A 13,846-nucleotide genomic window follows, 5' to 3' on the forward strand; every position below is an offset into this window, starting at 1 on the left:
ATATTTTCAGCTATTTGGCCAACGCGTTCGAAAATTCCGAAGAAACGCTGGAACGCCATTAACCACGATACGTAATACTGTCTCTTATGTACAATACGCTATAACGATACTATTTTACAATTCTTCTTACTATACATATATAAAAATATAAGCGCGTCAATATGTAAATATGTTCTATGATCGCTGTGTTTTACACGGCCACGGAGAAATTGGATTTTTTTTTCGAGAATCTCTACCACTTACGTATTGTCATAGAAACTATATATTACGATACTATGTATGTATTTGATAGCGATAATAATCGATCACGATCGATCGACAACTCGTTAGTTTCTTTACGTGATTAAATATCAAGAATATACGATAGCGATAAAAATTGTTCGAGAAGCGACTACGATCCAAAGCACAAAGAGGCCTTTTTTTTCTTTTTAACGACTATCCTAACTTCTTTATATGTGCGTTTGATTATATTCAAGTTCATCGATGATTGTAGTAGCGCAACGTACAAGGTTAATTATTTGTTATAAAAATAGAAAGAATTTGACAGAGAACAAGTTCGAAGTTCCCTTCGTTTATTGATAATTTCGATATTTAGAGATTAGAGTTCAGATATTTTTGGAACGTGTTTTTGTATTTTGTAATCGATATTGCATGACTTACCTGGTCGAACTTCGGTCCTTTTCCAAAAATTGCTGCGACAGATTATCGTATATATATAAATAATTAGTTGGTGCGTTGTTTGCTGCGAAGCGAGTTCTTGCGGTGACTTTAATAAAATTCTACGTCGCACTGTAAATAATGTTTAATTTTGCTAACAAGATATATTAATCGCAAATTATATTTTATATAACATGGCTAACTGGTGTTTCTTGTCAAAAATACGGCGAATGAAAATAGACGAAACATTGATATTGTTAACGTTATTCGAAGCTGGTAGTAAATCTAGAGAGATAAATACCATTTCACGATAGCTTAAAACAGGTACATTTTCATTCATAACGAGTAAACGTGATTTCGTTCATGTTATTTACAATTATTAAAAAAATATTATCGTTCGTGTCATTTTGAGAAATAACTAGCAATAAAAGGAAATTTTGTAATCGTCAATCCTTATGCTTTCGCAAGTTTGGGATTATCTATTATCTTAAATTTCGTTGTATCGCGAATTTATTAATATCCTAATGGCATTGTCAAAGTTCGTTTTTAAAAGCATATATGAACTTTTTTAAATATAGCATAATTACCAGCCTTTACAAATATGTTTGCGAATGGCATTTTAATTTTAACTTAGATTTAAATCCCCGTGTAACGATTATTAGTATGCTAAATTTAATGCGAACGCCTCGCTAAATTAAATATCCTAAAACTAAGGAAAATTGTCGTAAAAAAGGAAAATAGATACAGATATAATTAATAATAATTCACACGCTTTGGCTAATGAGAATTTTTATATCTTTTTCTTCATAAATTTCATTCGTCGTCTTACCCTGATTTCTAATAATTTCGTTGAAATATTTCAAACATGATGTGTAATCCCAAACTCGCTTCTGGCCGATCCGATATCTCTCTAAATTTACACTATCGATAATATATTCACAATTTCTACGGCAGTGACTATCAACTGCGACATATGTTCCACGTTCAAACACATCGTTCGCTTTACAACATCGGTCTATCAGCCACGATATATTTTCCAACGAACGTAGCCCAAGAACAACGACTGCTACACGCGTTACGATTCTCGATGCAACAAGACACGTTTACAACAAACGTAACGGGTTGCTCGATCGTCGTTACATCAAACACACGCACCTGCTTTCGGTTGCCTGTGCCAACACGACCGTCACTACTTTTTCTCACATCACACGTGCGTTCTTCGTTTCACTTTCGTTTTCATTCATCTCTCTCTTCCTTCTATTTTCGTTCGTCTCATTTCCTATCCCACGTTCTTTTCTATTTTCTATTTTTTTAAATCGTTCGTTTAAATTGTTTGTGCGTCTTATTGGATCCTCTACGGCCTCGCTCTCACACGCGGGGATTATATAAACATAGAAACATACAAACACACATTGTTTTATTTTCTTCAAATTTTTATTATTTTGTTTTAATATTCGTCCCTTTCCCTATACTACACGTGCTCTATTTTATATCTGTTTTTACTTTATATTTTATCTTTTTGCATTCTCGCGCGACGCGTACGTTATAACTTTTAATCTTAGGTTCGCCTTAAACCATAACTCTGCTCTGTTAACCCTCTCGATAATCAACTACGATTTTACTTTATTTTTATTTTATTTTATCTTTATTTTTTTGGTTTATTTTCGAAGCACTTTATTGCAGGTTTTTTCTTCATTTTAACGAAGCACTTATTGCGTTACGTCTGGAGATTACGCTCGTTCTCTTTTCTTCGTTCCATCCTTTTGCACGAACTCTTGTTGTTCTTTCTTCTTCTTTTAATTCGTTCTTTCCTTTTTCTTTCATTCAACTTGTTTCTCGTTATTGCGTTGCTACTGTTGATGACGTTACCGTTGTTTCTTCCCTTTCGCCGGCTTCTCTGTGCACGTTCGATTACCTTTTTCGATCATCCCAGGAGCGGCCATAATCTCTGTTCGTCTGTAATTCGAAATTCCGCGTTGCGTATCGCATTTTTCCTGTTTTTTTTTTTTTTTTTTTTTTTCATTTCTCGGTTTCCATTTCTTATCCGATCTTGTCTACAGTTGGCGTCCTCGAGAGATCGATATCGTAGTTGAGACGCGTCAGCCAATCTGTGGTAGAACGAGTGGCCGAGCCGATCGCTCGTCCAAAGGAAATTAATTGCTTCTTTTTCAACGGGAAACTAAATGAAGTCGCTTTGGAAATTCAATGGTTCGTTCGATTCCACTGCCTGCCTAACCATGTGAAATTCGATTTCGCGAGAAAGAAAAAGCTTGACTGCTTAATGAAACGAATTATTCAATCGAGACTGTTGCGCTAAACGACTTGAGAGAAAGAAAGACTCGTAAGCCGTTATTGCATCGTAAGACGAGAGCGAATGCCCCAATCCATATTTATACGATATTTTCTAGCAATTTTAGCAAACACGTGGAAACGATGAATTATTAAAAATTCCACTTCAACCGGGAAACCACTGGCAATCGCGAGACGTCTAAACTTACCGACCTCGAGGACTCCCGGTTAATCCTGCGCTTGTTAACTCGTTCCGCAACGAGTTTCTGTACTGTGTATTTATTCGGCATCCTCTGAAAGACTTAATAATTATATCCATTATAATCACAGTCGATGTAAGGGTGTACACAGCTGCGACGCTCGTCACAAGTATACAATTATAATCTATTTTTCATTTTTAAATCATCTTTAGATGGTTCCGTAGGAATTTCTGCGTGTTCGCTGTCGGCGATCCTTTTCGAGCGAAAACTAGCAAACGCGTGGAATTTCCCCGGGTGCCCTTCCACAATGATCATAACGTGGAACATCACTCGTGCGTGAACGAACGTTGAAATGGATTCCGTTTGCGAGCGGAAGGAGGAAAAGAAGAAGCGTTTGAACAGCGGCCGCGAATTCGTCGCGAAAATTGAACGCGTGCGTGGTCATAAAAGTTTAGGTGGAGGACTATAGAAACCGTTGGACGATCGCGGAACAGCTACTTGCTTGGTTTTCTGTGCGAATGTAAAGCACAAACTCAATCTTCTCAATTTCTCCCTTCCACTTCGTCATCTATCCTTTTCAGACTCGATCGAAGGATTCGATGTTTCAACGAGCGTGTAATTCGAGTTACCAAGCAGCCTATCCTTCCTTCGATCTCTCTCTCGCCTTTCATCACCTGCCCACGAAACTTTTCTCTTCGTCCCAGTTTTCCAGCACGCTTTTTGGTCAAGTCTTTCGTAACTTCCTGACGAACCTTCGCTTCCACCGACGTTAACTTCCTCTTTTTTTCGAACACCGTTTCCTCGATGTAGGAGAAGAAGAAGAAGAAGAAGAAGAATCAGGAGAAGAAGAAGAAGAAGAAGAAGAAGAAGAAGAAGTAGCGGAAGAATTAGCAGAGGAAGAAGTGGAAGGAGAACAGACGCGTTTCGCGACACCGGCCACTCGTGTGTCGAGGAACACCATGCAAACTCCTTTCACCACGATCAATAGCGAACACACGGCTTAGGTTTTGCTTAGGTATTTTATTGTGCACGTGTTACGTGGCTCTGCGTGTATCAGTTACGTGTAAGGCGTAGCACTTGCGGGATATGAACATGGTCAGACCGTCGCGCGTCTTCGTCGATTACAGTACTCGACGAGTGGAACACGCGTTCGTTTCGAAGTTCGCGGTTCGCGTAAACGAAGTTCCGCGAATGTTCACAGAGCATCGACGCGCGCACACATACATACACACATTTGCACATATATGCATACAGACACGCGCGCGCATACACATACACACAGATAGATGCACAAACTGCGCTCGAGCGTTCATTGTCGTCCGTGTCTGTCTGTCTGGATCCGCGTCACGCGACCATGCGGCCACACGACACTCTAGCGGCTGCTGCTGGATAGGCCGTGCTATGTTAGTAGCCGGACGACGGCGGCGACGTGCTTCACAGAACGAACCGTGATAGATGGTTCGCGTTTATGAGATCTCGACGGGGCTAGGCGGAACGCTGAGGCGATAGCGACAGAAGTGGTACGCTTGCAGGGCCCTCCCCGTCGAGCGACCGTCATACGGGCGTCTCGAAAGTTACCTGAAATAATTCAGAAAAGAGAACGATCAGGTAATGTGTGGCTGCTACGGGAGAAAAATGGCTGGTCAGTTCGTGTATGACGTCGTACTGTGACGTCGAGCTGGCTTGCGACTTGGCACGGGTGTCAACGTTTGAATTCGTTCGAGTAAAAGACAACTACGAGAGTTAGCTGAAATAAAGTTTCTGAAAATCAAAGAAATCAAACGAAAGTACTTGAACAAATTAAGTATTCAGCTAGAATTACGTTGTATGTAAATCGTCTTTAAAAAGAAAGTAAATAGTTTGAAGTTTGGTTCAGTTTTGGCTTCTTGTTATAATACTTTCTTGCTTCGTCGCGAATGAAACGCGTAACGATTGTAAGATTACGAAAACATAATTTGCATATGAATATTACGAAAATCTACAATCTATCAAATGCGATCGACGATAAGAAGATCTGCATTCGTTGCAATAAGTGAAATTTAAGTGGTCTCTGCAGTAACAGCTACAAATTAAGCGTTTCATTCCGCGACAGATCCGTACACTAACGACCTAAATGCCTCTGCAATTAGATTTGCATAACATAGCTGTTAAGTGTTTCCGAATATGTGCAGTGCGCCGTAAAGCGGTTATCCAAGTGCATCAAATTAGAAATTGCGTTGCGTTCGATTACATTATTATTTAGAGACCATTGAAGCGTGTGCCAAGTTCATTACATTCTTGAATTAGTCGGAGATCTGAAATTTCTAGGATTTTACGATACTGACAGAAAACTTTCCATTATTTCCGAGAACTGAGACTGCAAATTCTTAGCAGCGTAGCCTAGACCTTAAAACGCTTTTCAACCCAAAAGGCATTAAGGCCTACTAGTTACTGAACACGTGCCTCGTAAGACTAAAAGGCGTGTTACCGAGGAGGCGTACGAAAAGGTCAAAGATAGAAGCCAAAGGAGCTTGGTAGCATTATCGTGATTATCCGAAAATAGCCAAGGAAATTTGTCATTTCTAGATGATAAGTACGTTTTTATAGCGATACTGTAATACGAAAGTCGTGCCTAATACATCTCTTTATAATTGTCTCGTTGAAAAATAACTCAGTGCCAGCACATAAAATACAGATCTACGTTTAAATTTGTAACTAATTTTCTTAAATTGCGTCGATTTCTATTTTCGCTGCTTTTCGTCTCTTCTTTCATCGATCTTGCGAATGATGGTTCGCTCACACGACAACTACTTTCACACCTGTCAATGTGAATTAGCCAGACTAATTAAAAGACCTGGTTGACGTTGAAACGAGGCACGACAACGACGCGAATTAGCCGCGAGGTTTTCTTAAAAATTGCACCGCTCGGTTTCAGGCTTCTTGTACTGCTTAATGCATCGTACGAGACATGTTAAGAACGCGAGCCACTGAAATATTCACGCGTCACACGCGATGCTGTCATTCTTAACATTTGTACTAACACGCGACAATCTCTGTTCCCTTATTAATCTTTTTCATCGTTCGCATTGTTATCACGGGACAAATTTCCTCGGCTATCAACCATTCTGTGACATTTCATTGACGAAACATTCCAACTTTCGCGGGGCAAAAGCCGTGTAATTCATGAAAAACCGATAAGGGAACCGTGTGGACATTTTATTAGGTCAGAAAAGGTCAGCGTTGCGATCATGCATCGTTTCGTTGCAAATGTTTTTGGGGTGATACGAAAATAAAAGGATACAACAAAGGAGAATTTGTCTTCTTTCCTGTGTGCTGTTCGAATGATAGATATAGTAAATGAATAAAATTATAGACGATGGTGCATTTTAGTTTACTTAGAGGAAGCACGTCCCTGTTTCTACCGAGAAGATTATCTTAATCTCGTTATCATACGAATATTTCATCTAACAAGGTTGATGTGCGTGCAACGAATCGGACATGCAATTTTCTTGCATAACTTTTGCCTGGATAGCCAATTGGATTTACGGTTAACGCGACTACTTCTAAGTATCCTATTTACGTGAATCTAAGCGCGGCAACGAGCCTCAGTGTAATTACGTAAGCATTATTCCGCGTTATTCAAACTTCTCTTGTCCCCCTTTGTATCGTGCAAACCAACCGAGAGGAGAACGATGATGAATGGTGACTCTGAATCGCGCTCGTTGCTACAAAACGATTACGCCGCTCACAAACATAATGTTATCGTGCACGGCTGAGAAACTTTCATGAATCTACCATGAGCGATTCTTGAATTACTTTATTTGCAGTGGTGATTAGTAAAGTGGTTCGTTTGAAAACGACTCCTTTGTAAATTGGATAATCTTCTCGAATCGTCACCTCTGAATTTGAAATTAAGATGCATTAAATAATCGATGCACACGACCGATTATAAATGAAGATTTTTCGTCGTTGCTGCCTGTTGCCTGTTTCCGAGTTTCGCATCGCGTTCAACAACGTTTTAAAAACGAGCGAGCTATCGTAACTACATCGAAGATTCTACGGAAAATGGTAGAAAATTAATTCACAAAATCCAGTTGAAACGGAAAGGAAGCATTCGACGGAAAAATATTCCGGGTGAAACGGTCGATTAGCCGAATTCGCCCTGTTTGAAACTAGGTAAACGAGAATAAAAAGAGAACGAGACGCGCATCCGACGTTGCACCATTTGTTCGTGCGAAGGAAGCTAGTTTTCTGACACTCGTGACTTGAAGTGTTCTCTCTTTTAGTCTTTTATTTTTACGAGACAGCTGCTCCATTCACAAGTGGACAACAGTCGGGTTTCTGTTCATTTTGTTACCTTTTTTTTTTCTTTTTTTGTGCGCGGCTTAAGAATAAAGTCATCTAGCCTGGGGCGCTGCTGAAACGAAGCCGATGCTAACTTAATATCGGTTCACTTTTCTGGCTCGAGTACGCGCGGTAATTGAGTTTTTCTGTAGCGATATATTCGTCGAGCTTTTTGTCCCGATTCCCGCCTGGCGATTTATATCGTGGACGCAGATACTTCTGGGTTTCCACGTTCCAGTTGAAGACGAACGGGCTACGCTCGCCCGTGTTCGCGAATGGACACTTAATCATTCGCAAAGTGAAATGGAACAAACGACCGAAAGTCGCATCGACTGCAGAAGTCTGGTTGTATAGCCGCGTGAAACCAGATAAACAGAAGCTATCGATAAAAACGCGTGCGGGTTGCTGAATAATAGTGTCATGAAAGTTTCTGTGAAGTCGCTGCGCTACGTTAGAATCACTGAACGTGGTTTTCAGTGACAACGAAGACTACTGGAGGTGGATCAAGTTGGAAAATTGAGAGGTGATTAAAAATATTGCTAACTATAACGTAATATTTTTGTAGATAACGTTAGAAATTAATTTGCTCTAATTTAGTGAAATTCTACGATGCTTCTAATCGATCTATGGAATCAACCGTGTGCCATATCGTCTGATCAATTCGGAGCAATTCCACTATCGCTGTGTTAATAGCGTTGCATTTCCCAACCAATTCTCTACAACGATCCAATCACCAATACTTTAATTATGAACACTATCGAATGAAATTTCTATGTTTTATCCGTATTTCAAAGGAAGGTAATTGAAAATGTTTCGGCAGATTGTCAAATTTACGTTTTGCGATCAATTTTCTGCCGAGTAGAAACTTTTCTATGGGTTTAAATGGAAACACACGAACGTGCCTAAAAATAATAAGAGAATTGATCAAGCATTCCCAAATTACCGTGTAACGTCGATATTGAAAAAATTCAGCGACAACGTTTTAAACCTAGCGAAACGAAAAACGAAATAATCCCACTTCCACGCACATCGTATCAAACGAAACAACCCGCATTCGACGTTAGAGACTCGAACGCAAAAAATGCAACATTATCCGGTACAATCTTGCACTCGCAAGTAATGGCCACTGGCGACGCTCTAAACATGCCATTTCGAAGAGAAAGGCGGTGGTAATTCGGCGTGAGTGCTCGCTATACAACTACTACTCACCTCTCTCGTCCCCTTTTTCGAGCGTTTCCTCTCGAGCTTCGGTGTCTGAGGTAGCAGGGTGTAATCGCCGCTCGTGCCACCGCTACGCTGCCGCGTCAACGGCTGATGCGACAGAAAGGGTGCCCGTGGCGGTGGCGAAAACTGAACACCCTGCGGCAGTAACGTGTACCCGAGGCTTTGACCCTGGGTGAACGGCGAATTCGGCGGGAAGTGATTTGCCACCACGGGCGCCCAGTATTGGTGCGAGTACCGGGATGGCGAACTCCCTGTGGACAATTCATTTCGATCCTTGTCACCACTCCCAATGTGTCAGTCGACTAATTGCTATTTCATATTGATCGACCGAATGACTGTGTGTTCAACGAAAATCAGTCACTGTCTACGAGATTCGACAGTCGGGGAGTGAATATGTGGATCGTTCGATGATCTGGATTCACCGAGAGCATAATTGGGAATGGTGATCGTGCAGTTCTATTTCGAGAAACGTGTTTTTCTGCGGCCGATTAGATGACGGTGGTTTCACTTTGGGAAATGAAGCTTGAATTAATCCTTTCAGCGCCGGGATGCTCGATGGCGCGCGTTTGTTACACGTCGATTAAGATGAAGTATAGCTGGATCGAATAATATTTCACTTCGCTTCGATGATCATGCAAAACCATACTTTTCCTATTATCGTTTAACGCAACGCGAAACGCGTGAAATCATCGAATCTACCGTAACGAAACTGAAAAATCTACCTGATAAACAAATTTCCAATACTTCCGACGATATTCTCACATTTGTCAAACGACAAACTTCCCATCCGGTAATTAACGTGCTCTGTCTTCGGATATCGCATCCCCTCTTTAACAAACGATTGGATAGAAAAGGAGGAACGAAGAAACTTACTGTCGCTACGCGGATTACTGTGCCTCCTCTGTGCCTTCCACGTCGTGGATCGTACTCTTCCGGCAGTTTCAGTGTTTACAGCGTCGACGCTAAGACTTCTCGCGACGCCCCTGTAAGGATTCGACGTGGTTGTCTCACTGGCCGCGGCGACACCAGCGAGCTGCTCGTTAAGGGCGTACAACTTGGACGTAATGTCCTTACCGATGAGGGTGTTGAGGACGACCTTGAGCAGGGGCCTATGCCTGAGTACCCTGAGCAACTTCAGCCTGGTCCAACAGATGTACGTGCTAGACTCCTCCGCTCGAATCGTCACTTGGAAGACGTCGTCGATGTTCTCGTGCATGGCCTCCCATTCCGGCGAATCGACGAACTGATAAGCTTTGATGTAATGCAAGTGTGTTCCGTCGCAGGTCACCTTCAACCTGAACTCCACAGAACCATTCGTTAAACACTCTGACGTTTCGACGTTTCTTCGAAAGCTAGTGTTACTATATAAAGCTAGAGGCTGTTTTGTACCAGCAGTATAAACAAGATACGGAAGAATAAGAGATGGGAAACGCAAACTTCCGGACGCGAACCACTTCCGGAGGGTGACAGAATTCGACAAGATTTCACCGAGGGGCGAGGAGAGAATAGTCCGCGTAATTTTGCTTCTGGAAGATCAAACACCGGTAAAGGGGCGTTATCTATTGACTCGATTTTATCTTTCGATAAATTCTGAATATATGATCGAGAGCAGAGATACAGCGAGATTATAAAATCGTAAAATTTACATGTTTCAAAAACCAAAGCAATAAATTGACACGTGTAGAGAGAGATAGGGAGCTGGAGACTAATTTGGAGTTGTTTCTTCCTTCGTGTATACATTCGTATACATACAGTTTCCAAACACTCTCGCCAACCACTGTATTTTACAGACACGATCGCGCAATACTCACTTGCCACGTAACAGTATCGATAGTCGTTCGTCGGCGGGTGTGACGCCTTCTGTCGCATACGTCTGACCGGAGTCCAGCTTTAGTATCCTTGCCTCCTTGGCCAGCTCCTGGAAGTGTTTCTTGCTGACCTTGTACGGCTTAAAGAGTTTCAGATAGAGCTCAGCCAGCTCGGGGCTGAGCGCGGGAGGCAGAAATCGACAGGCTAGTATAAGCGAATGGATTCCGTTCAGAAGGCCGAGAGCCAGACACCATAGCATCGCGTCCAGGGCGCATATGGTAATTCCAGCCCAGAGAGCGGCCAGCATGAAGCCAGCCGTGAGAAGGGTGCGCAGTGCCAGTACTGAGGCCTTGAAAGAACGCGGCACCAGGAACGCCGCTGCGAAGAACAGATTCGCCGCCTGGCAAAAGGCAAATCGAAACAGTTTTCCCGTGAGAATCCATCAGCCGGCAAGATTGCCTCGTCTCGCTCAGAGAAAATTCAAGTGACCGTCTGGAGACCACCCTAGTTGGACGGAATCTATTGTCAAGATGGAAGCTACGATTTTTCGCGTTCTTTTTTCCTCAAACTGTTGAAGACTTGTTCCATGGCTGTTTTTTTAACGAAAAAAACTCATGTACGGAATAATGTACGGGGTTGTAATCACGAAAGGATAGTAGTTTGTACGTCTTTCTTGGTTTGCTTTTCCTTTTGTTGCTTTCGTAATTAGTTAAACGCTATAAGAGATTTTTAAAACGTACAGCGAATGAAAAATTATGAACTTGCAATTTTTCTTATATTCTGACAGACGCCGATGAAAGCTTGAAAAATATCGCTATAGTTTCCAAAACTCGTCCAGTTGATAAATAGTTCTCGTTGCTCGATTCGTTTTCACGTGTCGTTTAAATCCATTGGTCGTTAAATAAAGTGGCGATAAAGATGGTGATGGTGTTATCGATCAGCAACGGATAAACGAGTACTAGTTTAAATTTATCTAAAGTTCCCATTTTCGTTATCACTGTGCGATACATGATTGATCAGATAATTTACTTAGATTGTCATTATTTCTTTCAACGATTGCCTTAAAGTCAATTTTTATTAGAATATAGTACGAATAAAGAAATATCGATCTATCGGATCTATGGCTCAATTCCCGTAAACTTAATATATGCTACGTTTATAAGAAAGCAGAAGAGAGTTTACTTGGAAGAGTTTGTGTTGCGCTGCCTCCCATTCGTCGCAGTAGCCTGCTCCCGATGGCAGTACAGTGGTATTTAACCTCTCAGTCACGTTACTGGCCTCGGTGCTATTCCATACGTCGACCCAGAGTTCCGTGTAATTCAAATCCTCCAATGAGTAGCCACCTAGGCTGGGAAGGCCGCTGTAATTGAAGGTATAGCCCTCGGTGGAGTAGCTTGTCGATGTCGGGCTGGTGAACGGGGTCGTCGTGGTGGACGACAAAAGGCTGCTCGCAGGCGAGGGAGCATCAGTCGTATTCGCCATTTTTCGTCGCGAGCGCGTGGTACGGGCCATCACCTTTTTCCACTGAAATGGCCAAATTATAGTATCATCGGTTTATTGAGATATCTGCTTCCGAAAGATATATTGGATGGTAAAAGAAAGATTACATTCTTGAGGCGAATCCTTATTTTTCAATTTAGTGTCGTGTTAATATCGATGAACAATATGAACAATGGTATATATAATGATATATAAGACGAATGAGATAATAATATAATAGTAAGATATTCAAGGACAGAGTGAAAGATATGGAAAGAAAAAGTTTAATAATTTTAAAACCGGTATTAAAATTCTCGAATGTTAATATTATCATAGTAGAATTTTAAAACACTGAATTAGTGGAAAACTATTGTTAAATGTAAAGGCATTGTCTTCTCTTACTATAATTTGACTCGAACTTACTTTGAAGCTTTAACAATGATCAATTAATCGAAATACATATAGATCTTTTTTACTGGTACGTTTTTATGTTGAACAGGAGAAAGTTCGGCACTTTTTCGATTAGATCATTTCGGCTGATTAGATCAGTATGCTCATCAGAGAGGATAACAGTTAACCGAAGCCCTTTTTGAACGAACCCCTATAAATCAAGGCAATCAATCATACCTTGATGAATAAAATATGATGTAGAAGCAGAAGTGCCCGAAAACGTCAAGCAGGCTCTACTTCTGATGAATTTTTCTTATACCTTCTCAGGAAATTATACTTAAAAGTGGAAGGAGAAATGATGGGAGATATATTATTCCAGAGAATTAGGAAATAATTACTGTAACAATACTAATATAATTTTCTGGAACTGTCACCATACATCTTTAAGAATCTTAAAGATTTAAAATCTTACCAAAACTTTGGAAAAGAATCATCGTTAGATACGTAATACGAAATCAAGTATCGTATAAAATTGAAATATCGGAACAGATTGATAACTACTTAATATTCGAAGAGGTATGAAAACGTGGACGAATTATTCTGCCATTTTTCGCGCGTTATATCGGTCGTGATACATCTTTCTGCAAATTACTTTGCGTAGTGTGCCGTCTGTTATCGTAATTACTTTAAACAGATCACAGATAAAAGGATGAAACTCACGTGTAAGTTCGCAGTCACGAAAGGTGAACATCAAATTATTTCAGACCTCCTCAGGGTGTTAATAATAGATCACTTTTATTTAGGTCAGACAATCCTTTTCTTAAGAATGTTTCATGTTCGTGAAGAAAGAACTTTTATTTTCTCTTCTAATTCAATTTATACATTACAACATTCTGGTAAATTGGTATTAATAAAGAACCAGCGACGAACTTACGAAAGTTATTTGATCTTATTACGCGGGTTTATTAAAAATAGAAAATATCTTGCGATAATATGTTAGAAGGCTGTCAAATATTCGGTATCATTTTATTATACGATAACGTATCTGTTAAAAGATTTTAACGTGCAGAAAATTGAACAGTTAAGTTGCATTCATTCTAGAGCGTCGTTCAATTTAGTTACATTGTCCGAAATGCATTGATCGGTATAGTAGCGTTCGTTGTACAGAGTCATTCGATTTAGATCTGCTTGACCTATCCTCTCGTTCAAATTTCCAATTTATCTACAAAGATCTAATTACCACTTTGTCTCATTACAAATCGCAAGATAGTTATTTTGAATTCATTGTAGTACGAGTAATCCTTCGCGTGCATTTCGCGATATCAAACTATTATATCTTGGAACAGCATCCCTCAAATTAATTCTTTATTATTTCCACCAATTTGTCAATTTTCATTTCTACATACCATTCTTCAACTGCGTTTCTCATACATCGAGTATTCAAGCCTTAACACACACGCACATTCACACAGACC

At 40.5% G+C, this 13,846-nt stretch overlaps 1 protein-coding gene across 4 annotated transcripts in view; it reads right to left on the minus strand.

The window, feature by feature from the left end:
- Positions 1-787: 787 nt before the first annotated feature.
- Positions 788-13,846, minus strand: part of LOC126921077 (blood vessel epicardial substance-like) — a 61,297-nt gene continuing 48,238 nt past the window's right edge. For 3 of the 4 annotated variants that reach the window (XM_050732303.1, XM_050732304.1, XM_050732305.1), the window contains exons 3-7: positions 11,685-12,026; positions 10,505-10,902; positions 9,567-9,988; positions 8,679-8,944; positions 788-4,724 (exon numbers count right to left, since the gene is read on the minus strand). In XM_050732303.1, coding sequence (XP_050588260.1) covers positions 4,701-4,724; positions 8,679-8,944; positions 9,567-9,988; positions 10,505-10,902; positions 11,685-12,014 — 1,440 coding nt within the window. In that variant the 5' untranslated portion in view covers positions 12,015-12,026 and the 3' untranslated portion in view covers positions 788-4,700. The remainder of the gene's footprint in view (positions 4,725-8,678; positions 8,945-9,566; positions 9,989-10,504; positions 10,903-11,684; positions 12,027-13,846) is intronic. The other variant, XM_050732306.1, reaches the window with a different exon arrangement.

Source organism: Bombus affinis, chromosome 10, assembly GCF_024516045.1.
Source record: "Bombus affinis isolate iyBomAffi1 chromosome 10, iyBomAffi1.2, whole genome shotgun sequence".
Taxonomy (NCBI): Eukaryota; Metazoa; Arthropoda; class Insecta; order Hymenoptera; family Apidae; genus Bombus; species Bombus affinis.